The sequence below is a fragment of the Hipposideros armiger genome, unplaced genomic scaffold, assembly GCF_001890085.2.
Source record: "Hipposideros armiger isolate ML-2016 unplaced genomic scaffold, ASM189008v1 scaffold_348, whole genome shotgun sequence".
Classification (NCBI taxonomy): domain Eukaryota; kingdom Metazoa; phylum Chordata; class Mammalia; order Chiroptera; family Hipposideridae; genus Hipposideros; species Hipposideros armiger.
This window is the reverse complement of record NW_017731698.1, coordinates 1,132,440-1,160,331: the sequence shown is the minus strand read 5'-3', so window position 1 is coordinate 1,160,331 and position 27,892 is coordinate 1,132,440. Positions and strand designations below refer to the sequence as shown.

The 27,892-nt window shown below is 40.0% G+C and overlaps 1 protein-coding gene across 1 annotated transcript in view; it reads right to left on the bottom strand.

Moving 5' to 3' along the window:
* POC1B (POC1 centriolar protein B) overlaps positions 1–27,892 on the bottom strand; it is a 102,340-nt gene that overhangs the window by 60,047 nt on the left and 14,401 nt on the right. Inside the window, exons 3-4 of the mRNA XM_019661438.1 lie at positions 22,775–22,946; positions 17,728–17,907 (exon numbers count right to left, since the gene is read on the bottom strand). Coding sequence (XP_019516983.1) covers positions 17,728–17,907; positions 22,775–22,946 — 352 coding nt within the window. The remainder of the gene's footprint in view (positions 1–17,727; positions 17,908–22,774; positions 22,947–27,892) is intronic.

Here is a 27,892-nt window from a genome sequence, read left to right as displayed (position 1 = left end):
GGCAGCCCAGCTCCAGGTCGAGCTGTTGTTCAGCATCTTAGCTGTGGAGGGCAGCGTCACTGGCCCTCATATGTGGGATCCGAACCGGGGCCTCTGTCATCCCAAGCCAGTTATTAACCATCTCGCCACTCGGCCGGCCCCCAATTGTGTTTCTTAATAGACTACCTTTATAAAAAAAACTACTTAATGTTACTATTTCAAATGGTAAGAATATTTCTGAGAGATGACCTGATTCTTACATTTTAAGAAAGCAATGGTGAAAAAAATTAATAAAATGGAAGGATCAGGTTAAAAAGTACAAAAATACTCACCCTATAACATTATTGGCCAAATCCTACCACCACCATCATCATCAGTCTCCTGCCTACATTTATTGAGCACCTGTGTCCTAGAACTATTCTTAACACATTACCTACAGCAACTCCTTCCATCCTCAGTTAGCCCTACAGAACAGGTGCCACTGCCAGCCTGACTTCACAGATGAATAAACTGAGGCGCATAAAGGATCAGTGACGGCCAGAATCACCCAACCAGGAAGATCTGAACCCATCTGACTCCATAGTCAAACCTCTCGGTCACTGCTTCAGCCTCAGACACAAATCAAAGTTTTTTATACTGGCCACAATATTTAGAGCACCGAAAGTTCTGTGGCTTCTGTGTAACCACAGAAGGTTCTAAAGCGGAGCACCATGTGTTCAAGCTCCGAGATGGGCTAACCACCGGACTGCCCTCTAATAAACATCTGTGTGCACTACCATACGCTGTCAGTGTTCTTGAGGAATTTAGAGAGGAGGACATTCATTTGTTCATTCATTCAAATATTTCCTGAGCACCTGCTAGAACCAGGCACTGGGTATTGTCCTGTAAAAGGAATATGGTGGCAAATGAGACTCAGATCCCTGTCCTCATGAGGTTTTCAATACAGGAAGGAGGAAGGACGGAGGGCACACAAATAATATGATTTTAGATAGTGATGAGAAAAGGGTTTGCAGCAAAAAAGTGCCAATTTGTCATCAGAAGCTCCATAGAAGAAACAGGATTTTAAAGAAACTTGTGAACAAGGAAAAAGAGGTATCTTGGCCAGTTAGAACCCATCCTGAGCAGGAGTGGCTATAGCCTGAGAGAAATTCCCCTGTGCTAAAGAAATGAAGGGAATGTGAACATCAGACAAGTGGAGAGTGGAGGGGGTGGTTGGGAAAAAGCTGGCGCCAGAGGGAGAGAAGGTTTCTCCCTCCAACTCCACACGATCAAAGGGGGACTCAGGGTTCAGGCTCCCCTTCTTGGGATACTACCTTGTAATCCCTGCATATGCTCCCTCTATGTATGTTTTCTCACCTTTGGAGGGGTTGAAAGTCAAGATGGTGGTTTTTATCTCCTCACCCCTTTTATTTTTAATTAGATACATCAAAAATAAGTTAGCACCAATAAAACAGGCTTCTCTTTGCCCAGACTTTGATCAGGAGAGGGCAGTCCTTTCTTTGAAGGGGCTCAAACAACATCGAACTGTGTTATTAATTGTAAGAATGTTCAGAGGATGTAAAATTTCTACTGAGACATGAATAGGTTTCCAACTCTCTAATTCAGTAGCAACACTGCCTTTTAAAACTTCCAGAGAGTGTGCCACTAAGATGGATATTACATTAGTCAACAGTGACTAATGGACCAGCAGACGTGGACTCCCTGTAAGGCATTTGAAAAGTTAACTGAACTGCTATTCAATCTCTTAAAAGGTATTGAGAGAATACATTTGAGAGAACGACATTCTTGAACATCTAGAAAGAAAGAATTCTAGAAAAACTGGTTCACATGCCCTTGAAAGTATCCCAAGAGTTATATAACAGGAAGTCCTTAACTTGGAATCCATGGAGTTCCTGAAACTGTATGTACTGATAAATGTATATCTGTATATGCACATAGAGTTATTCATTCATTAGAGAGCCAAATGGGTCCATGAACCATGGGAAGTTTTAAAGTGCTGTCATAAGAAATCAAAATTTTCATTTGGATATTTCTAATCATTAGGATAATTATTCCATAAAAACAAAGTTCTGGCTGCGAGGGCTCTGAGACCAGAGTGAGTGGGCACTGTTTCATGTCATGTAAGAAACAATTCATTAGGAAGAGGTACTCTGATGCCAGCAGCTAGTGAATATCAGGGGGAAGCAGCCAAAAGGGCTGGAAATAAGACTGTCCAGTCAGTACAGGGTCCTGAATTGTAGGACCAATTTTGTAACTGCCCAGCTCTGGAACCTCATGACACTCACAACCACCCTGGCCACCGTTTTCTATTTAGATGAGGAGAGAGTCTGGTTTGCATTCAGACCTAAAACTTTCATAGACTCATTAAAAAAAAGAAAAAGAAAAAAAAAAAGGCAGTCTCAGAGTTTGCTTTGATGGGATTTTGTGTTTACATACTGAAGGTGAAGTTCAAGGCAATAACCAAAACATTTATTTTTTTTAAGTGCTGGTCAGCATGAGAAGAGAAACCATCTGTTGTTGATTGCAGTAACAGAACTTACTCCTGCAACTGCTGAGAGACAACAAGCAGATGAAAGAGACATAAAAAGATTTAAGTACGCTATGAAACATGCTAATTGTTTGTTGGATCATTTACCGATTATATGACCAGACTCTCCTCCTGGGATCTCCACCCTTCAGTATAACTGTCTACTACTGGGTGTTTCCTCTTGAATACCCTGCAGGCACTTCCGACTCAGAACTTGTCCAAATCTGAACTCACCATCGTCCTCCCCAAACAACTCCTTCCCCAGTGTTCCTTTTCTCAGTAAATGGCTTCTCAAGCCAGAAACCTGGGAGTCATGCTTGATTCTTCTTTCTCCTCCAGCGCCCCACATCTCAACCCATTATTAGTCCCCGTCTCTTCAAACGACAGCAGGCCCTTCTGGCTTTCATTCTTCACATGCAACAAAAGTGATCTTTAAGTCTTACATTTTTCAGATTAAAACCCTTTGGTGGTTTTGAGTTTTCCTTGGGAAAATGCCTGACATCTTACCGCCGGTTACGGGGTTCTCCAGGATCTGCCCTCTTGTCTCTTGATCTTCATCACCTTACTCTTCCGGACACCACACCCCTCTTCTCTTGGGATCTCGCTCCTGCCTCCAGTGTTTCCTCACTTGCTCTTTGTTCCTTGGGCCTCAAACACCGCCTCCTACTCTTTACCTAGTTTAAAACACCTAAAAGGATCTTATTCTTCCTTCAAGCCTCGCCTCCCCTCATTTCCTCAGGAAAAGCCTTCCTGAACTCCACGCCCCCCACAAGAAGGTAGGCTCCCCAGGAGGTGGTGAACTTAGCATACCTCCTACTACACTTACATCACCCCTTCAACTACATGTTCTGTTTGCTTCCCTAACAGAATGTAAGCTTCAAAGAGAGAGAAACCACATTTCTCTTATTCACGGTTGTATCCCAGACACAGTGCATGACGCTGAGTAGGTCCTCAGTAAACATTTAGGGTATAAGAAAAAATTCTTTAAGGGAATTGGGACTAACTTAATATTATAGCCAGTGAGAGCTAACGTTTAAAATCTTTGCAATTTGTCACACAACATGAACGTGCTTATGCCACTGAAGTGTATGCTTAAAATGGTAAATTTATATTCTATATGTTTTACCACAATAAAGAAAAATCTTTGCAATTCAGATGGTCACTTGTAACACTACTAACAACTGTAAATTAAAGGCAGATTTTCCCCCTAAAAATTAATGCTGGAAAAACAATGACTTTGGAGGAGTTGTCTCATTAGCCTCTACTTATTTCTGACTAAGGACACCGTAAAGAAACCTAAGTTATCCCACAGTATATATTATTTTTTAAAAATACAGGGCTACAATAATTTTAACTTTTAGAAGGATTCTTTTACCACTGAAGAGAGATTAATACTTCTTACCTACATATATATATTTTAAGTGATACATGTTTTCTTCATTACTCATTAAAGAAAAATTACTTGTTAAAAAAACCAACCTGGTAAATACAGTAAGTAAAAAAGTTCATAGTCCCATCATGCTTAATATTTTGTGTGTGATAAGTACTTTTACCTTTTGTTCGCGCATAGGTCTTTTATATTATAATCATGGTTCTGAATTTTGCCCTCCTTCCCCCAACATAAACATGTTCTCATGTCATTACTTGCATATATTCCCTTTTTAATGACTACATAACAATCTAAATTTCTTTAACCAATTTTATTTGGAAAAATTGGTTACTTCCAATATTTCACCATTATAAATTATACTGAATGCAATACCTTTGAATATAAAGCTTTTTCCTTTGAATAAAAAAGTGTATTTATTTAGGATAAATTTCTAGTTGTGGAATCACTATAATAAAGACTCTTGATACATTTTGCACACTGATGTCTAAAAAGACAATACTAATTTGTATTTTAAAAGCATGAATATATTTCCCACTAGATGGCATATCTTAAAACTATTTCTGTAAATTAAGATGCATGGTCATAAACAATGGTTCGTCCAGAGAACACAGATATTCATCTCTTCTTACACTAGTGGGACAATCTCTGTGCCACATGGAGTAGGTCTAAGCTCCAGGGAAAAGCTCATAATAAGTACTAGGCACAGAGACAGATACAGAACTCTAATTACTTAAGTCCATTACATACATTTAAAGTTCAAATACTAGAGGGAGAAACAGTTGCTCTGATGACACTCCATATTCATTTCAATATACTGTCCATGTGTTTGGAGGAAGAGTAGTATCACTTGGACTATTTTTAACATTCAGTTGTTTAATTCATCTACAATTTTTGTAAATGTATTCTGTGCAATAATGGTCCTAATTTAAAATTTTCCAAATAGAAATCCAATTATCTTAACTACGTATTAAACTGTCTATCCACTTCCCCATTGACTGGAAATGCCATCTGTATCATAAAACATATATGGGTCTGCTTCTGGGCTTTCTATTACCTATTTTCCTGTGCCATTATTACTATATTTTAATTTCTGTAGTTTTATATTTTGTTCTGAAAGCTAGTTGGACAAGTTTCTTATAACTTTTTTTCTTGTCATTTTTTTCTTGGTTATTCTTACACATTCAAATCATCCACATGAATTTTGAAATTAGCTTGTCAGGTTCCACTTGACAGAATATCCAGTTCTGGACAGGGGGAGTAATAGTTATCAGACTTACCCCTACCATACATACAGACAATCATACAAAATACATAAAGCGACTGCTTCTAGAACTGTACAGAATCAGCACAGGGCTGTAAGTCCTGAGAGATGGAAACAAATGAGATCAGCACCAAATCCAAACTAGGTTTATACCTGGAAGCATTTTTCAGACCATAGCACAAGGACATAGAGCCCAAAGAGACAGCAGCAGTCCCGCTGGGCAAGGAAACAGAAATTAAAATTCAGAACTGCTAATAGGCTGAAATTTTGATGGTATGGTATGAAAGAAAAGATATAAAGAGCAGAACCACCCCTCCCCCCAAAAAAATCTGCCTATATGTCCCCTTGAGTCTTTGCTCAAATACAAAGCTGCTTATTCACAGGGCAACAAGGCTTAGCAGAGAACAATTACTGGGACACTGTGAGCTGAACAAAGATTACAAAGGTTACATAGTGCTGAGAGATGTTCAAGTTCTGGGCAGACTTTGCTGAACTCTCCAGGCATTTGGCTGAGACCCTAGAAATGCCACTAGTACTATAGCCCAAGAGGAAAGGCTACTCTAGATCTACCCTATGAAGTCTAAATCCAATCCTCAACAGAATCTAGCTGGGCCAGCAGAAAGTTAACTGCTTACCAATGCAGAACTCAACTCTTGTTAGAAGATGATAAAGTAATTCATAATCTCACTTGGCAATGAATGGGCATACAATAATAATAATAAAAAAATCACGAGACATACAAAGAAGCAATAAAATTTGACCAAGAAATGAAATAGATGTTGGAATTAGCAGACAAGGACATTAAAACAGTTATTACAGGGCTGGCCGAGTGGCGTGTTGGTTAAGAGTTGGCTTGGGACACCAGCTCTGAGCAGCAGGGCCCTGGTTCGGATCCCACATTAGGGCCAGTGATGCTGCACCCTCTACAGCTAAGATAGTGAACAACAGCTCGACCTGGAGCTGGGCTGCCATTAGTCACTAGTGATGGTGTAGGCTGCAGTGGAGCTGCAGTGGGCTGCCATGAGCTACTGTGAGGGGCTACCAGCCGACGTGAGTTGCCAAGAGCTGCCGTGAGCAGCAGTCCAGTGGCCGGCGACTGATCTGCCTCACCCGGGAAGAGCGCAATGATAATACCAACATGGGACAGTGCAGCGATGTCCTCCACAACTAGACTGAGGAACAAAAGGACAGCAACTTGTCTGTTCCCCTTCCCCAATTCCCCAATGCTGTTCCCTCCCCCAATTCCCCAATAAAATCTAAAAAAAAACCCAAAACAGTTATTATAAATATGTTCAAGGATTTAAAGAAAAAGGTGGGCATAATAAGCAAACAAATGGGGAATCTCATCAGAGAAATGATAAGCTTACAGTAGACTGGACATGGCAGAAAGAAACAAACACTGGTAAAACCTGAAGATAGGCCAAAAGAAACTAAGCAAATAGAAGCAGTAAAAGAAAAAATACTGAGAAAATAAACAAAGCCCCATTTGATCTAGTGGTCAAACATTATGTGAGTTTGGAGTCACAGAAAAAGATGAGAAAGAAATACATGAAGAAAAGACAAAATTTTTCCAAATATGAAGAAACTGTAAATCCATAGATCCATACTGTTTAGTGAACCAGAAGAAAAATATACAAAACCATAGCTAGGTTCATCATGGTCAAATCACTACGAACAAGAGATCAAGAAAAGAAAAAAAAATCAGAGCAGCAGGGGAAAAAAAAGGCATATTACATACACAGGAATAGCAATAAAAATGACTGCTGCCTTCACATTAAGAAAATGCAAGCCAGAAGACAATGACATCTTTAAAGTGCTAAAAGAAAAATTATCCACTAAACTAGAATTCTACCTCTTAGTAAATATATCCTTTAAAAAGGATAAATAAAAAGCTGACAGAATTTATCACCAGGAGACCTGCACTACAAGAAATAGTAAATTAAGTTTTTTAGGTTCAAGGAAAATGATACCAGATGGAAACGTGGATCTACACAAAGGAAAAAAGAGTGCAGAAAAAGTAAATATGGGGATAATATAAAAGACTTTTTTGTTTCTTATTTTCTTTAAAAGAAAATGGTTGCTTAATGCATTGTGGGTTTATATCATATAAAGTAAAACTGTCAAGAGGTGGGTAAATGGAGATATATTTTTGTAAGTTCTAATATTAGAACTTTTAGAAGTTCTGACATCATATATAAAATGGCATAAAACTAATTCAAGAGTAGACTGTGATACGTTAAGGATGCATATTGCAACCTCTAGAGGTTGCAACAAACAACAACAACAAAAAAACAGGACTAAGAGTAAAGCTAAAAAGTCAATAAAGGAGATAAAGTGGGATATCAAGAAGTACTTGATCCAAAAGAAAAGAAAGCAGGAAAAATCACAAATATGTGGAGTGAAACAACATATTTTTAAAGAATAGGTCAAAGAAGAAATAAGAGGAGAGATCAAAAGATAGATAGAAACGAATGAGAATGAAAATACATCCTACCAAAATTTTTGGGATGCAGCGAAAGCAGTTTTAAGAGGGAAATTTATATCATTACAGACCTATCTCAAGAAAGAAGAAAAATCCTAGATAAATAATCTCACATTACACCTTAAAAAACTAGAAAAAGAAGAACAAATGAAACCCAAAGTCAGCAGAAGGAAGGAAATAATAAAAATCAGAGCAGAACTAAATGAAATAGAGAACAAAAAGAGAATAGAAAAATTAATGCAACAAAGAGCTGCTTCTTTGAGAGGATTAATAAAATTGACAACCCTTTGGCTACACTCACTAAGATAAAAAGAAAAAAGACATAAATAAACAAAATCAGAAATGAAAGAGGGGAAGTTACCATGGATGCCACAGAAATACAAAGGATTACCCAAGAATACTATAAAGGACTATATGCCACCAAATTCAATAACCTAGAAAAAATGGACAAGTTCTCAGAAACATATAGCCTTTCTAGGCTGAATCACAAAGAATTAGAAAACATAAATAGATGGATCAACAGTGAGGAAATTGAATCAGTCATCCAAAGCCTTCCCCAAAACAAAAGTCCAGAAACAGATGGCTTCACTAGTAAATTCTACCAACCATTCAAAGGGGATCTAAAACCTGCCCTACTCAAACTCTTCCAAAAAACTAAAGATGAGGCAATACTTCCTATCTCATTTTATGAGGCCGACATTACGCTGATACCAAAGCCTGGTAAGGATAACACACACACACAAATTACAGACCAATATCTCTGAATACGGTTGCAAAAATCCTAAACAAAATTCTAGCAAATCAAATGCAACAATGCATTAAAAAAAGATTATACATCACGACCAAGTGGGGCTCATCCCAGGGGCACAAGGATGGTTCAACATACGCAAATCAATCAGTGTGATACACCACATAAACAAAAGATAAAAAATCACATGATCACTTTAATAGATGCAGAAAAACCAGTTTACATGATACAACATCCATTTATGATTACAACACTTAATAAAATGAGTACAGAAGGAAAATACCTTAACATAATAAAGGCCATAATTGACAAACCTCAGCTAATATAATTAATGGTGAAAAACTGAAGCCCTTCACTCTACATTCAGAAACACGATGGGGCTGTCCCCTATCACCTTTGCTTTTCAACATAGTATTGGAAGTCCTACTCAGAGCAATCAGGCAGAAGAAAGGGATAAAAGGCATCCAAATAAGGAATGAAGAAGTTAAATTGCCACTTTTTGCAAATGACATGATGTTACATACAGAAAACCCTAAGGACTCCACCTAAAAGCTATTAGAAACAATAAACGAATACAGTAAAGTTACAGGATATAAAAATCAATGTACAAAAGTCCATTGCATTCCTATATACTAACAATGAACTCTCAGAGAAAGAAATTTAAAAAAAATCCTTTTGCAATTGCAACAAAAAGAATAAAATACCTAGCAATAAACTTAACCAAGGATGTGAAGGACCATATACGCTGAAAACTGTAAGACATTTTTAAAAGAAATTAAAGAAGACACAAAGAAATGGAAAGACATTCTGTGTTCATGGATTAAAGAATCAACATAGTTAAAATGGCCATATTACCCAAAGCAATATACTAATTTAATGCAATTCCCATCAAAATCCCAATGGCATTTTTTAAAGAAATAGAACAAAAAAATCATCAGATTTGTATGGAACCACAAAAGACCCCGAAGTGCCAAAGCACTCCTAAGAAAAAAAGAACAAGGCTGGAGGTATCACACTCCCTGACTTCAACTTGTCCTACAAAGTGACAATAATCAAAACAGTATGGTATTGGCAGAAAAAGACACACACAGACCAATGGAATAGAATTGAGAACCCAGAAATAAGCCCACATAATTTTCTACGAAGAAGCCAAAAGCATACCATGGAGAAAAGACAGACTCTTCAATAAATGGTGCTGGAAGAATCAGAAAGCCACATGCAAAAGAATGAACTAGACTGTCTATCTGTCACTGTGTACCAAAATTAACTCAAAATGGATCGAATACCTAAACATAAGACCTGAAACAATAACCTGCATAGAAGAAAACATGGGTACTAAACTTATGGGTTCAAAGAGGATTGTATGAATTTGACTTCAAAGGCAAGGGAAATAAAAGCTAAAATAAATGAATGGGACTACATCAAACTAAAAAGATTCTTGCACAGCAAAAGAAACCATCGATAAAATAAAGAGGCAACCACATGAATGGGAGAAGATTTTTGCAAACATCGCCTCTGATAAGCAAATAATATCCAAAAATATATAAGGAACTCATACAATTCAACAACAAAAAACAAATAATCCAATTAAAAAATGGGCAGATGACCTGAATAGACATTTCTCTAAAGAGGGCATACAGAGGGCCAATAAACATATGAAAAAATGCTCAACATCACTAATCATCAGAGAAATGCAAATAAAAACCACAGTGAGATATTACCTCACACCAGTTGGAATGGCTATCATCAACAAGACAAATAATAACAAGTGTTAGAGAGGCTGTGGAGAAAAAGGAACCCTCATACACTGTTGGTGGGAATGCAGATTGGCGCAGCCACTATGGAAGGCAGTGTGGAGGTTCCTCAAAAAATTAAGAATAGAATTACCATATGACCCAGCAATCCCTATCCTGGGTATCTACCCAAAAAATCTGAAAACATTTACCCGTAAAGATATATGTGCTCTGATGTTCACTGCAGCTCCATTTATGGTACCCAAGACATGGAAACAACCAAAGTTTCCTTTGACAGATGGATAAACAAGATGTGGTGTATATACACAATGCAATACTATTCTGCCATAAGAAAACATGAAATAGTGCCATTTGCGACAATATGGATGAATCTTGAGATTATTATGCTAAGCAAAATAAGTCAGACAGAAAAAGTAGAGAACCATATGATTTCAGTGATATGTGGGATATAAAACTGAAAACAACAAAGGAGCAAGACAAACAAATGAAGACTCATAAACACAGACAACAGATTAGTGGTTACCAGAGGGTTAAGGGTGGAGGAGGGTGGTAGATGAGGGTAAACGGGGTAAAATATATGGTGATGGAAGGAGAACTAACTCTGAGTGGTGAACACACAATGTGATATATACAGATGTATCACATATTTGTATACCTTAAATCTATGTAACTTTGCTAACAATTGTCACCCCAATAAACGTTAATTTAAAAAAAAATTAATCCGAAAGGAGCATAAAGCAATAAACAAATAGGACAAGTAGAAAACAAAGAGTAAAATAGTAGACTAAACCTAATCATAGCACTAGTTACATAAATTTAACAGACTAAGCACTCCAATTAAAAGGCAGATATTTTCAGACCCAAGTGCTTGGAAATAAAATTATCCCTCTGATATTTAAATATATAAAATGCATTCAGTGGAGGACAGTAATTACCTGTATGAAGAAGCAACCCCAAATACTATGTAATTATGTTAAATGGCTTTTGGACACAACCTAAAGGTGACTCTAGTATAATCCTTAGGAGAAAAAATTGGAATATGAGGGTAGTTAATAGCTGATATTACTGACATTCATTAATTTGTTTAATTTCCATGACAACTCTATGAGGAAGGTAACCCTTTGTACCCATTTTGCAGATGAGCAGACTAAGGCCCAAAGAGGTTATGACATGTTCCCAGAATCACATGCTAGTGAGCCCATGCTCTTAACTACCCTATGCTGTCTCTCTGCTCAAACTAATCAACAATACTGTGCTACCTGAAATACTGTGTCAGCATAAAGGAGGTGCCCAGCCCCTGCAAGAGGTAAGAGTGAGAGCAGTCAGCGTGTTGCCCGCCTGGCCCAGGAGAGAGAGTGCCTGACAGCAGAACTGATCATGCAGTTTCCTTTGCAGACATGTACCTGTGACAGAGGTAGCCTCACCTGAGAAAACCATCCATCAAATTCTTTATTTCAACAAACTTTCTTGCTTTAGTTCCAAGGGCCATCGAGGCCTTATTGGGACTTTGTTGGCAAAGGATGAAGACCCTGCAGAAGGCACACAAATATTCTAGCTCCTTTGAAAGCTGGCATTGTCACTAAATAAGTAAACTAGTATCTGGTTTATGTTTCAGACTCTCTTAAATTCATTAAGTGTGACTCAATTCCCCCTGAGCATTCTTACCTCTGGGTAAAGAGTGGAAGCAAGAATTCTGGTCCTTCAGACTTTGGAAGAAAGTCCTGGACTAGGATGACCCCATCAAGGCAGAGTTTTCACAGGAAGTTACACATAACACTCTGAGAGGCTGGGCCTGAGTGGTCAGTTGTTCCCTCTCAACTCTCTTGGTCTCTAACTGCAGTAACATGAGCCAAGAAACAAAGATTATAATAAATGTGTGAGCAGAATCTCTAGGCATGTTGTAGAGTATATACATGGAAAGTTGCCAAGAAGATGAAATCCTTATTCATTAAATCCAACCAAATTATTTATCTAAGAACATTCCTCCAGAGAGGCCTCTGCAGAATTTCACATGAATCACTCCCTCCAAACAGTAAGAAAACAACTAATTAAAAAAAACAAAAAACTCAAACCACAAGGCACCAGCAAGATAAAGCCTTTCCATTAAGACCAGGTGTGCTGAGTATAAAAATTATCAATCTGAACAGAAATAGATCAAAACAGAAAATGAAAGTAGTGAAGCCACATAAACATAAGATGCATATCTAGTACTCCTGAATTTGATATGACAAATCCACAAAAATGACTCTTGTCTGAAGATGCCCATGAAAACTCCTACCAAAGCTACTTGTACATTAGCGGTCAGCCTTTCATTGATTCCTTCAACTCACGTCTTTGTACAACTCTTCTGAGCATTCCCCACTTTATAACTACACGCTTCAGTGCTTCTCACAACGTCTCTCTCTCTCTAACACTTTTCCCGACACCCGCCTTACTAGCTTCCTCGCTTCAATGTCCCTTAGTAGAGACGCCTTCCCCAACTGCCATATGTCAAAGACCACCCCCAGTTCCGTCACTCTCTACCTGCTACCTTACAGTACTGCTCTGGAAGAGCACACATCACTAATGTATCTAACGTCTGCCTCCCTTTGGTAGGAGCTCCATGGGAGTGGGAACTTTGTCTGTTTTGATTTCTGTGGTATCTACAGAATTTAGAACAGTGTCTGGCAAGAGCACAACATGAATAAATTATCTGTAATTCAAAGTCTACTGGGAAAGAGAGGTCTAAACTGACAGACCTCACAAACCGGACAATGTGGTAGCCTAAAGGAATCATAAGAAGCTAGGTCTGGGGAAGTAGGAAACATTTCTTGGAGGCGGACGTGAAGAGCAGCGTCGTGACGGAAGAAGGGTGGAATGGGGGACATGGCAGGCAGCATGTAGAACGGCACAGATCATAACAGAGCCTCACACGCTTGGGGACCTTGTGTAGCTGCAACAAGGTGAATGTTTAAAGAGACAAAGGGGAGGCTGTAACAGGAAGTGAGAGCAGACATGCCAGGTAAGGAGTCTGAGTGCTTTTAGGTTGAGGCGCAGCATGGCCACATTTGCATTTCACAAAGGTCTCTTTGGAGGCAGTAGGGCAGTGAGGGGAAGATGGAATGAAGGCAAATCAGTAGTCACTGAAAAAATTTAGATTATTGCAAAACTCTTTACAAGGGCCAATGATGCTAAAAATTCAGGCAGTGGTGTTGGGATGGAGATAAAACAGGTGTCTTGAGTGCACAAGACTGGATGCGAGGGTAACTCCCACTTATTCAAAACTGCTCCACTATCAGTTCCTATGGAAAGTGCCTTAAAAAAAGCAAACAAAAAATTTTCAAGGCTCCCATCTCTCCCGCCCTGCTGCCTCCCCCACTACCCAACCCCCCACTAATTCCAGGTGTGGCTGTAATTACAGCAATTCATTTCGTCTTCATTTCACATCTGCTCTTCTCAGCATCAACATCATTCTTAGGTCGGTTCTTTGCCTTCAGTGTCCCTCAGCAGCTACAGGCTTAAATAAGCGTAAAGGTAGCAATCCCAGAGGAAAGGCCTGAGGTTCCACCAAGACTCACTAACTCCTATGGGAGGGAGACGCTCTGTTCCAGGGGGCAAGCCTGAGCAGAATGCCCTCTGCTGGTACTGGAGATAGGGCCACTGCAGCACATAGGTAACCTACGGGGGGGGGGGGCTGGTTCCTCAGGGAAAGCTTGGGCACCGTTACCATCAAATGGGGAACGATGCTAGACAGACAGAAGTGCCGAGTGCCGCCATTGCTTTCTTCTTGTGAATTGATAAGGGAGAACATTTTCAGTGGCCCTTTCCTAATTCCCAAGTTTCTCCCTAACAAATGATGCCCAGCTGGAGGAATGGCAGTCTTAAGGCATCACTCAATCCCAGACACAGTCAACTTGTATTTCTCATTCTCACAACAGTCCACTTTGAGAAGCCTTACTTCCCAAAGCGACTGAGGGACGTGAACTAACTTGCCAACGGTAACAAGGTGGTGCAGGTGGGCATACGAATCCTGGACTATCTCACGCCAACCCTCTAACTGCAAAGTCATGTTGGTAAATAGACTAGTTAGTAAGGAAGGGCTCTGAAATGATCATGTGTCTTCCCAATTCCAAGCCCTCTGTCTTACGTATTATTACCTGTACGACGAAGCCTACAGTCTTTTCATATCATCCAGGACCTTGAGCCTGCCTCACCTCCTCCCCGTCTTGTCCCACTTTACTTCCTGTGACTGGCCACAGCTAAATAGGTAATGTTCCCAAAGCACACAGTGAACTCTAGGGCCACAGTGCTTATTCCTGTTGATTCCCTCCATGAACGGTTTGCCACCTACTCCCCATCCGACAAGTCTCTGCTGCGTCCTCTTCCCCTGTGCTTCCCTCAGTTCTGGGCCTGGAATGTCTTCCTTGACTCTTCCTCCCACACGTCTAGCTCAATGCCCCATTCACACACTCCCTTATCATCTTGTGTATCATTTCCCAGAGTACATGCTATCATAATTATTTTCGTATGTTTTTTCTCATTGAACTATAAAAGCTTCTTGAGGCTAATACGAGCACTGTGTCTTTCAGCTGTACACATAGCTCAGATACATGGTACAGGGTGGGGGCTATGCTTACTAAAGGACTATTCTGAAGACCAAAATTTCACTTTATTGGGGACTTTGCAACCTTTCATAAATTCTTCTGGCCTATGTTATCACTACCATTTTTTTTTACATATACATTCTAGATAGATGATTCAATACAAGGGCAAGAAATAAAGTACCTCCTAAAATTTACTTCAGGAAAATTTTTCTCTTATCTGAACAATTTGATAGGACTCCTTCTTGTTAGAAAATGAAAATGTGTCAGCCACCATCATTCCATTAATACTGCAGCTGCAGGAAACAGGCTAAACACCATGTCCAGTTTGCTCTAACAAAGGTTGCATGGCTCTAGGTAGAACTTGTCTTCCCAATCCCTTCAGTGACGGATATATACACAGGTATGACAATTATTACAACCCACCTTAAATTCGTTTTGGAAGAATATAGAGGCATATAGAACAAACAATAGCTATCTATCTACCTATCTATTTATCAGAGTGTGTACATGAAGCATTCTGTCTTGATTAAATTAATATTCAGTGTTTTTGCTGTGTTGAGCTCCCTGACGAAGACAATAAAAATAAGTTTCTTTGCCAAACATGTTCAAAATTGGTCCACAGTGGGAGTTAAATAACTCTTTCCAGCACCGGCCCAGTCACGTATCTGTTCTGAGCCTGATCTACTAGATGATAGATCTCTGCCTCCTCTTATTATGTATAGCATCATTGATATATAAATAACAATGTATTTATTATTATAAAACAAATAAATTATTTGACAGCCTCTTGGGACCACCACACATGCCACCTCCTTAGGTGGAAAAAAAATAATCAATTCAAGTTACACAGTATCTTTAAAAATTAAATAAGAATGAAATGTCTAATGATGGTGATGAGGATCATGGCTAAAGTTTATCTGGTGATTACTATGTGCATATGTGCTATATGTATATTTGCTTATTTAAATACCATGACAACCTATGTGGCAGGTAACTATTATCATCAGCATCCTAATTTTATAGGTAAGAAAATGAAGGCACTGGGAAGTTAGGTAACTTTCCCAAAGGTCACACAGCTGGTAAGCAGTGAGGCTGGGATATTCACCTATATATTTAGGTCCCAGGTCCATGTTCTTAACCACGCAGCTCTGTGGCATATATAGAAATACTACTGAGATGGCCAGAGCAAAAAGTAGCTGATACCTTTAAAAGAAAAAAAAACTATTGACTGAAAGTACAACCTTCTGTTTGTCTTTTTTTATTCTTCTTAGCCTCATTACCATAGATTATAATCAACATCTCCTGAGCAATAATGTCTCACAGCGAGCATAACAAGGGATCAGAGTGTGGACTCTACGGGGCTCATAATCCTCTTCTAACCCCTTCCAGTTGGGGTCATGGGCCATGTTTCATACAGTGGGCACAAAGCCAACGGCTGGCTATAGGGTTGTTTCTCCCCAGTAACCATGTCTGCACCAGGCCCTTTCTTGTGAGAACTGTCCCGTCTGCCCAGCACCAGGACCTACGGTTGGTAGGACCCCTCCTCCCAGGTCAGGGTAACTGGCCTCGTCAGGTGCCTGGCTAAATGGAGACAACCACGCTGTCTCACTGCCGAGCAGAAGCCTGAGCTGACAGTCACTTCCTGGAACTTCTCTAACGGGAACCGGGAGAAGCTTCTCCTGGCCACTCACAAAGCTGTGGGGCTTCAGCCTAGAGCAGGCAGCGACCTCAGCCGCAGGGGGTTTGAAAGAATGGAGCTGGCGTGTGAGAGGCCTGGAGAGAGACCTCAGAGCACTAGAGCCCCTGGTTCTAGTCTTCCCCCTTCCTACTCCAAGCTTGTCAAACACATCAGCCAATGAACCGCCTTGGAAGACAAAAAGCATTTCTTTGATTTCTGAGTTTAACTTTAACTCTGAAACTCAGTCTCCTCATCTGCAAAGTGGGGAAAACAAAACACCAGGCCTTCCCTCCCGGGTGGTTCTGATGAGGAAATGAGACACACACTGGAAGTATATACTTCAGCTGAGTATCTTAGCAATGGAAAGGGCTTCATAGCTGTTAGCTGATAGTCACACCTACAACAGCATTGTCCCAACAGAGTGTTGCCAAGATTATGGCATCACTCTTGGTTCCTCTCTTTCTCTGTCACATCCCACATGATAGCTAGTATTGTTGGTTGTAACTTCAAACTACTATATCAAGAATTCAGCCACTTCTCAAAATCTCCAGTGCCACAACCCGGGAGGGTCCCAGCCAGGATGGGAATTACTGCAAAGCCTAACGCCACCTCCCTGCTTCAGCCCTGACTTGTCCACACAGCAGTCCAAGTGATCCCATTAAAGTGGAAGTCAGAGAGATGACCATGCTCCAATGGCATCTCATTCGGGATGTTCGTCAGAGTGGCCCCTGACCTGGCCCCGGTCTCCCTCTGGGCTTTCCCACTCTCTCCCCACGCTCTGCTCCCACCAGCCTCCTTGCTTGTCCTCAATTGCCACCAGGCTCCAACCTCTGGGCTTTTGCACTTGTTTCCTCTATCCAGGACAGTCCTTTCCCAAATATCTTCAAGCCTCACTCCCTCCCTTCCTTTAGGTCTCTGCTCAAAGGCCACCCTCTTTGTGAGGCAATCACTTAATGCCCTGTTTAAAACTGCAGCCCCTTCTAATCCAGCTGTTTTTCCCTAACACTTACTTACCACCATCTAACCTACCACATCCATTTTCCTGTTTGTCTACTGCCTCCCTTCTCTAGAATGTAAGCTTCATGGAAGCAGGGATTTCCGATTGTTTTGTTTACCATTGTTCCCATCACTGTTGTTTTCCCAGGCACAAAATAAATATTTACTGAATGAATCGATGAGTAAATGGAAGGAAGGAAGCGAGGAAAGCAGGAAGGAAGGGAGGAAGGAACAAACTTGCTCTCAACCCCCTTTCCTGGGAGTTGGGTGCAGACATGCCTACGGTAGAGAAAATGTGGAAATCTTATCATGAAACCGTTTGCACTTACTTGGCACAGCGTACCCAGTGTGTATGTCGGTACAAGGAGTAGAAGAAGCGCTGGCGATACATGTTCCATACTTTGATGGATTTGTCTTCAGAAGCTGTAGCTAGAAACTGGCCATCAGCTGAAAAGTCCACACTTCGAACTGGAGCTGTATGCGCTTTAAATTCAGAGGATTTCCCTCTTCTAGAAATAAACAGTTTAATATTGATCACAGTTGATTTACTTCTAATCAACATCTAATCAGTATATACACACTTTGAAATGTATACAATAGCTGGACTCTTGTAAAACTAACAAAACTGTGAAAAGGTGTTGTGCTACACTCATTATCAATGCTCTTTCAAGGTGGTTTTACTAAAGTCATAACTGATACTTAATAAGAAAGACTGGTGGTCCCCACCATGAAATGTATTGCTGTTTTTGTTTTAATTAGAAGCTAGGGAAATGATATTTTGAACAAATCTCGTCATGCATTTTAAGTTCCTGTTGTTTCTCTAGAAATAGCAATATACAAAGAACCTGCAACCTAGAAAAGCTAAGGTTAATTAAATGAATGGCTCCAAAGCAATGTTTTCAAATTGGGGTCATTATACAGAATGTCCCTAAGTGCCCTGACTTTTCAGTTTCCACCTGTGTTTCCACCCACCAGTAATGAGAACTGGGACTCCCAGGGTATATCTAAGGCTTTGCTCACTCCTAGAACCAATCTCACACTCACGACAAAACAAAGGAGAAATGACAATAATATAGGACTTCCGTTCTAGACACCCTGAAATTTCAGATGCATTTTTCTTTCTTGAATAGGGTGAGGAAAAGAGAATAGGAAAAACATATGGAGGAAATAATACGTGGCATTTAAGGAGAAGCAGAAGAAAATAAATGTTAAAATAGTTGGGGGCGGGCTAGTAGATAGCTCTGGAGTTAAAAGGTGACATTTGAGACACAGTACTTTGTGTCAGAACTGCCAAGTTCCAGAGGCACTTGCACTTTATACTACATCTGGACTTTGAAATTTTTCCATTTAAAAAGTTGTATTTATACAGGTGATACCTTATGAGAAAAATCGCCATCACGGCTTGAAAAGTATCAGGCAAGTGAATTTACAGACAACTGGAAAGTCCCACTCATCAGCTCCCACTGTCTCTCCCCCCACACCCAGTAGGTCAACACACCTATTTAGTGATACTGATATCGCTGTCATCACGGCCTAAATATCTTCTAAACCCCTCCTCTTCTTTCTATCCCAGTCGCGCTTACACTGAGGTAAATATACCCTAAATATCCTTACGTTGATTACTGCAAAAGCCTCTTAGCTGGTCTCCCTGCTCTAATCTTTTACTCCCTCCAGTCACCTACATAACTGTGTTTAATACCTTGCTAAAAGTGTAACCCCAAGCACGTACATCCCAGCGTAAATGTGTCGCTGGCTGCCCTCCAAAAAACGGTCCAATAACATTCAAGCTCTTTGATGAGGTTCGTGCCACTGCACTGGACTTTGTGCTCTGAGAACAGTCACAGTGCTACGCACACACCTCAGGCTTTGTACTCAGCACTTTCTCTGCCGGAACTACTTCCCCCAGTCCCAGACCTCCTCCACCGACCGAGACAGGCTTAAATGCTCCCTACCTGCTACATCTATTTTGCTTATTACATTATGCAGAACTTTTTTGTTTAATAGGCCTGTTTCTTTCCTAGTAAGCAGGAAGGTTTTTGAGCACAGGAATGATGATTTATTCATCTCTATAAGACCAGCATCTAGCACCATGTCTAGCATGTAAAAAGAGCTCAATACATTTCATTGAATTCCACTGGGAAGAGTCGATAGTTAAAGGCTCTTAGATCCCTCCTGGCTACCCTTCCGGTGGCCTACAGAAGACAAAGGTGACTATCATAAATCTCTATCACCTTATGTATGATATTACACCAGGAATAACTATTATAAAATCAGAAAAAAAAATTAGGAGGGAAAATTCAGGGACTAGTTCAGTGAGGTTTCAACGGAAAGTTCTGTGAGTAAAAGTCAGAGCACATTTTGGCCTGAATTCAAGATAAGGCCTGGAGAAAACAAAGAAAAGCCTTGGCACCCACTGCGACCAGGAAGTCGAGAGACAGGCCCCGTCACCCACATCTGCCCTGACCCCTGGCCCCACGCTGCCCATGCCAGCAGGCTCTTGTTTGCCTTCTCTCAGAAAGGCCCTCCTTTCGGCTGCAGGCTAGTCTAACCACTGGATCCGGTCTCAACAGGAAACGTGTACAAAACCCAGAGAGGAGCGATGTGTTTGTTGTGCTGTTGCTTAACTGGTTTCTAGGTTCTCACCTTGCCTTAATGAAAGTGCTCTGCCTCCCACGCCCCTACCTGTCCCTTCTGCCCAAATACTCCCGACTGTCTACCAAGACCAATTCCAGGTCAGACCTGCCTTCCAGGCACCAGCTGGGTATTTGCCTGCCACTCTGGCTGTCCACAGTTCCTCTCAGCCCTGTACACATGCCACTCCTCCCCACAGGAGGCACAATATGCCACCCTTTCCTCCCTGTGAATCTGGGCTGGTGCTGTGAGTCACTCTGACCAACAGAATGAGGTAACTCTCAGGCCTGGCCCGTAAAAGATCTAGCAGCTTCTGCTTTTGCAATCCTAGAGCCAGTGTGCCATGAAGCCAGGAAACCCCATCCTGCTGGAGGGAGGGCATATGGAGGACCACGGTGTCTCAGCAGGAGCTGGCGCCAAGGCCCTAGGCATGAGAGCGAGGTGTGGGGCCCACCATCCCTGATGCCTGCTTCATGAAGCCGCATCAGTAACAGCCAACATCAATGGGGCAGGAGAGTCATCCGGACAACCCACGCAATTGTGAAAAACGATAGTTATTGTATTAAGCTGTATTGTTTTGAAGATTATTACGCAGCAATAGATAACTGACACATCAGTTTCTTCCCACTGTCATATCCACTCTTTCCCTGGCCCCTATGATATGATTTAGAAGGGGGCACTAGAGAGATCTACACAAGCTTAATTTTGTACTTAGATTAGCCAGTACAACTAATGATGCAGTGTGCTTTTGGCTCATGCACCTTTGTATAGCTTGTTCACTGAGATTTCTTTGAATTAGTAATGGGGGACTGAGGCTGTGTTGTGCTGGTCCTTAATTCCCAAAATCAAAGGTTTTAGAAAATGCTTTCCCTTTTGGACCCCAAACCAGTCTCTCTCCCTTACAATTCTCCTCTATATTGCCCATCAACAGTGTCATTATAACATGTTACTTCTCTTCAACCGTTTTTGCTATCAGGATAACTTTTGGATTTCTCAGCAGGGAGTTTCTCTTGGGTGGTGGCAGACAAAAAAAAGTGCCCACTGGCAGGGAGATGCCCCATGAACTCTCTTACACTTGGGAGTGCCCGAGCCTGTTCGGCCTCATACCACAAATCAAATCCTGCCACAAGAGTCATGGGAAATGCACAAATTCTTATTCTCTAAAATATCTGCAGGGAGAAATGATGTGATATGATGTATGGGATCTGTTCTAAAAATACTCCAGCTAAAAAAGGGAGGAGATGGGAAGAGATACGACGAGACTGACAAGATACTGATTCCTGCTGAAGCTGGTTGATGGGTATGGGGTGGGGAGTCTTGGTGCTACTCTACTCATTCTCTTTTAAAGTTTGTTTGAAAATTTACATAATTAAGAGTTTAAATGTGCTTTTAAAATGCATGGCTCACTAATTGCTTAAAATGACAGGCTTTCAGCTTTGGTTTGAAAAGCCTCTTATAGACAGATTTGTTATAATTGGATAGGACCTTAAAACAAATGCAATGATTCATACTTTTGTCAGAAATTTTAAGAAAACTCTGGAACCCAATAATGAATGACATGGTTTGACACAGGAGTTTTTAGTAGGGATCCAAAGGCCCCTAAAGATCCATGAATGGGCTTTAGGAAGTTAATAAACTGTAAAATTTTGGTTATACTGCTGATGTGTATCTCTCTTGGGAGACAATCTGAAGCTTACATCAGATTTACAAAGGGATTGATAACTACCACCACCCCCCACAAAAAATTAATACACATTAAGTATATTTCCATGGTTAGAAATAGTTTTCATCAGTAGACGACTGGATTAAGAAACTATGGTACATTTATACAACAAGTATTACTCCGCTATAAAGAAGAATGAAATCTTACCATTTGCAACAATATGGATGGACCTAGAGACTATTATGTTAAGTGAAATAAGTCAGTCAGAGAAAGACAAATACCATATGATCTCACTTATATGTGGAATCTAAAAAACTGAATGAACGAGCAAAGTAAACAGAAATGGTCTCAGAGATATAGAGGAACAACTGATGGTTGCTAGTTGGGAGGGTGTGGGGATGAGGAAGAAGGGGAAGGCATAAGACAACATAAATTGGTAACTATAATATTGCCACGGGGATATAAAAGACAGTTTGGGGAATATAATTAATAATGTTGTAAAGATTTTGTAGGGTGTCAGGTGGTCTCATGTCTTGTTAGGGAGACCACTTCATGGACGGTGTAGATGCCTGACCACTGCACTGTACACCTGAAGCTGAATAATACTGTATGTCAACTATTATATATATATATATATATATATATATATATATATATATATATANATATATATATATATATATATATATATATATATATATAGTCACAGGATATGGAGTACAGCATAGGGAATAGAGTCAATGGAACTGTAACAGCTGTATACAATGTCAGAGGGGCAATAGATTGGGGAGAGGGTTATCACTTTGTGAGGGGTGAAACGTCTATTACATTGTTTTGTACACCTGAAACTAATAATAAAAAAAAAGAAATAGTTTCCAAATAGAAGACATAATTATGAGTTAAAGATGAGGAAAAAGTGCTTTGTTTAGTTTGCCTTGCTACCTGGTGTGTGACTCAGATGAAGTGTGAAGGTAAAGGAGGGGTTTTGCCTCCCCCAGAAATGTATTAGGAGTGGCCGGGTTCCAGTATCCTTTCCCATTTCTAAATTCAGAGCGTATCAGTCGTTTCTTTGTTTCTCTTACTTATCTGGAATCCAGAGTCTGACGGTTCTGTCTCGTGAAGCCGATGCCAGTAAGTTTCCCAGTGGAGAAAACTGCACGCTGGTGACAACATCCTTGTGACCCACGTATCGGAAAGCTCTCGCTTGTGGCTTGAAATTCCATAGCATGAGAAACGTATCCCAAGAAGCACTAGCTATCAGGAGACAGAACAAAACCACTGTTTGTTAAAACTTATCCTGTAGGCATGTCTCGTCACATGGGTAGAATATCTAATAACAAGGTGTCCAGGTATCAGAGGGGTGGAGGTTGTAAAGCTGACTAGCTAATGGCAAAAATATTTCTAAAAGAAACCCAAAGCTACATCATGAATATGCAAGCTTGGCTGTGTAGATATAACCACACAGCAGGATTACTGGCCCCTGTACTTGGTTAGAGCTCAGTGACTATATACTAGAAGGAGGCAGCACAGAGGAACAGAGAGTACACAGGGCTGGGAAGCAGCTCTGCTTCTGGCTCTCAGGGTGACCAGGGAAAGTTACTTCACCTTTGGAAAAACTGGACAGGTACATGCAAAAAAATGAAACTGGACCACTTCTTACACCATATATAAGAATAAACTCAAAATGGATTAAAGACTTAAATGTAAGACCCAAAACCATAAAACTCCTAGAAAACATACGGAATCAAATCTCTTACATTGCTCTTAGTAATATTTTTTTCTGATATATCTTCTTGGGCAAGGAAAACAAAAGAAAAAAATAAACAAATGGAACTACATCAAACTAGAAAGTTTTTGCAAAGCAATGGAAACCATCAATAAAATGAAAAGAAAACCTACTGAATGGAAGAAGATATTCGCCAATGATACATATGATAAGGGGTTAATATTCAAAATTTACAAAGAACTCATACAACTTAAGATAAAAAAACCCCAAACAATCCAATTAAAAAATAGGCAGAGGACCTGAGTAGACATTTCTCCAAAAAGGACTTACGCATACATATGAAAAGATGCTCAACATCACTAATCATTAGAGAAATGCAAATTAAATCCACAATGAGATATCACCTCACACCTGTCAGAACAGCTATCTTCAATATTAACAAATCAACAAATAAGTGTTGGTGAGGATGTGGAGAAAAAGGAACCCCTATGCACTGTTGGTGGGACTGCAAATTGGTGCAGCTACTATGGAAAACTGTATGGAGCTTCCTAACTTATGACCCAACAATTCCACTTCTGGGTATTTATCCGAAGAAATCCAAAACACTAATTCAAAAAGATATATGCACCCCTATGTTCATTGCAGCGTTATTTGCAATAGCCAAGATAGGGAAGCAACCTAAGTGCCTATCAATAGACTAGATAAAGAGATGGTACATATATACAGTAGACTATTACTCAGCCATAAAAAAGAATGAAATCTTACCATTTGCAACAACATGGATGGACCTAGAGGATACTATACTAAGTGAAATAAGTCAGACAGAGAAAGGCAAATATCCTGTGATTTCACTTATATGTGGAGACTAAAGAACAAAATAAATAAACAAACAGAACAGAAACAGACTCAGATACAGAGAACAAACTGATGGTTGCCAGACTGGAGGGGGATTAGGAGCTGGGTGAAAAGATGAAGTGATTAGGAAGTACAAATTGGTAGTTACAAAATACTCACGGGGATGTAAAATACAGCACAAGGAATACAGTCAATAATATTGTATTGTAATAGTTATGTATGGTGCCAGGTGGGTACTAGACTTATTGGGAGATCACTTCATAAATGATATAAATGTCTAACTACTATGCTGCACACCTGAAACTAATATAAAATACTGAATGCCAATTATAATTGAAAAAAAATATTATACATGTTCAGAGGACTTTTATATATTATTCATTCTTAATGTTATATGGGGTGGTTAGTGGTCTTTTCTAAGGAGAGGACATATGAGCAGACATTTGAGTAAAATGAGGAGTGATCCGGGCTAAGATGTAAAGAAAGAGCACTCTGGGCAGAAGGAACCCCATGTGCGAGGGCCTGAGACAATAATTCATGTGGAAGACCAGGAACTGGAAGGAGGCCCGGGTGTCCACAGTGGAGGGAGAGAAAGAACAGTGAGATGGAAGCTGAGAAGTAAGCAGAGGCCCGGCAAGGAGCCATGGCAGCAGGTGTGTATTTATTCTAAGTGCAATGGGAAACCACTGAAGGATTTCGAGCAGGGGGATCTCATGAACTGATTTAAGAAAACTGCCTCTCTGACAATGAGAAAAAGATGGTCTTTTCAAAAAATGATGTTGAGTCACTGGATATTCATAAAGAAAAAAAGGTATCTTGACTCTGACATTTTATGCTATACACAAAAGTAGTTCCATATGGATTATAGATCTAAATGTCATAGGTAAAACAATAAACTTTTAGAAGAGAACACAGGAGAATATCTTCATGGCCATTGGGGTAGGCAAAAATTACTTAAACAGGGCATGAAAATTACTAAATTGCTAAAATTGCTACAGAAAAAAAATAATTTATACTACACTAAATTAAGAAATTTTGTTCATTAGAAGATACCATGAAGTAAGTGAAATGGCAAGCTACAGAATGAAGAAGATATTTACAATATATACATCCAACATGTAACAAAGAATCTAAAAAGAATCCTACAAATCGATTAGAAAAGGCAGGAAAACAGGCACTTCAATAAGGAGGATAACCACATGGCCAATAAACATGAAAAGGTACTCAATTCCGTTCATCACCAAAAAAATGCAAATTAAAACCACAATGAGGTTATCACTACACACTCATCAGAACAGGTTTATGAAAAAGACAAATAATACCAAATCTTGGTGAGAATATGAGCAACTGGGACTCTTACATAATGCTGGTAGTTATAACCACTTTGGAAAATTATTTTGAAATAAATATCTACTAAAGCTGAATACACTTACCATTTGATTCAGCAATTCAACTCCTAGGTATCTACCCAACAAATTCTTATGTTTAGCAGAAGATGTACAGTAATGTTGGTGGTGGTACTATTCACAATAGGCCAAAACTATAAACCCAACTATCCATCAAAGTAAAATGGATATAAATTGTGGTATATTCATGCTGTGTACCTACTGTGTAATTAAAGTTCACTTATATAAAGTTAAAAAAGTAGAGAAATTAATCTGTGGAATCAGAAGCCAGCATAGAGATGCTCTGAGTGGCAGGGAGGGAGGATGGTAGCTAGCAGGGAGCACGGGGGCTTCTGGGCGCTCTGGTAACATCATGTTTCTTGTTCTGGGTGTTGGTTAAATGGGCATGCCACATTGTGAAGACTCATCAAGTTGTCCAATTTTGGTACACATCTATACTTCAATAACATTTTACAAAAAATATCTCTGGCTGTTGTGTGCAGAATATACAGGGGGACAGAACTGAAGAAGGAAATCAATTAGGAGGCTATTGCAATAATCTAGTCAGGAAGGTGGTGGTCTGGACTGGGCTGGAAGCTATGGAAGGGGGAGAAGTGGTCAAAATCAAGACACGTGGTAAAGGTGGAGTGCTAATGGAGCAGATGTGAGGGAGAGAAAAGGCACCAGGCTGCTGGTGTGCGCACCCAGGTGAATTTCAATGCCATTTAATGAGACTGGAAAGACTGCAAGAGAAGGAGGTTGAGAGTGAGGCAGGATGGGGTAGGAATCAAGAGTTCTTTTTAGGATATAAAGTTTGAGATGCCCATTTGACATGAAGGTGAAATGTCAAATAGAGAAGTGGAGCTCAGGAAGAGGTTATGACTTACAGTGTGGTGGTTAAAAAAGCAAAGTATAAAACAACCCAATTAAAAAATGGGCAGAGGCTATGAAGAGACGTTTCTCCAAAGAGGACCTACAGATGGCCAACAGGCATATGAAAAAATGTTCAACATCACTTATCATTAGGGAAATGCAAATTAAAAACACAATGAGATACCACCTCACCCCGGTCAGAATGGCTATCATCAATAAATCAACAAACAACAAATGCTGGCGAGGCTGTGGGGAAAAGGGAACCCTGGTGCACTGCTGGTGGGACTGCAGACTGGTGCAGCCATTATGGAAATCAGTATGGAGGTACCTCAAAAATCTGAAAATGGAACTACCTTACGACCCAGCAATCCCACTCTTAGGTATTTATCCAAAAAATCCCAAGACATTAATCCGAAAAAATATATGTACCCCTATGTTCATTGCGGCGTTATTCACAATAGCTAAGACTTGGAAACAACCAAAATGCCCATCGATAGATGACTGGATTAAGAAACTTTGGTACATTTACACTATGGAGTATTATTCAGCTATAAAGAAGAAGGAAATAGTACCCTTTGCAACAATATGGATCGAACTAGAGAACATTATGCTAAGTGAAATAAGTCAGTCAGAGAAAGACAAATATCATATGATCTCACTTATACGTGGATTCTAAGGAACTGAATGGATGGGAGAAGTGGATGGAGATAGTCTCAGAGACACAGAGGAAGAACTGAGGGTTGTTAGTTGGGAGGGGGTGGGGATGAAGGAGAGGGGAAGGGATGAGACAATACAAATTGGTAATTGTAATACGGCCTCAGGGATAGAAAAAGACAGTCCGAGGAATATAATCAATAATGTTGTAAATATTTCTTAGGGGGCCAGATGGACCCATGTCCTGTTGGGGAGTCCACTTCATAGTCGATGTAGAGGCCTGACCACCGCATTGTATTTCTGAAGCTGATGTTGAATAATATAGTATGTCAACTATAATTATATATACATATAGTCTCGGGACATGGAGTAGAGAGCGGGAACGGATTCAATGGAATTATAATAGATAAGCATGATATCGGGGGTGAGAGGGCAGTAGATGGGGGGAGGGGGATTGTTACTTTGTGAGGGTGAAAAGGGTAACTATTGCATTGTTCTGTACACCTGAAACTAACAATAAAAAAAAATTAAAAAAAAAGAATAAAATGAGATATAACATTAAAAAAATAAAAGAATAAAAAAGCAAAGTATAGAATTAGACTTCCCAACTGAAATCCACGCTTACCAGCTGTGTGTCCTTGGGCAATTACTCAACCTCTCTATGCCTGGGACACTTCATCTGCAAAAGGAGCTATTTAAAGTATTAA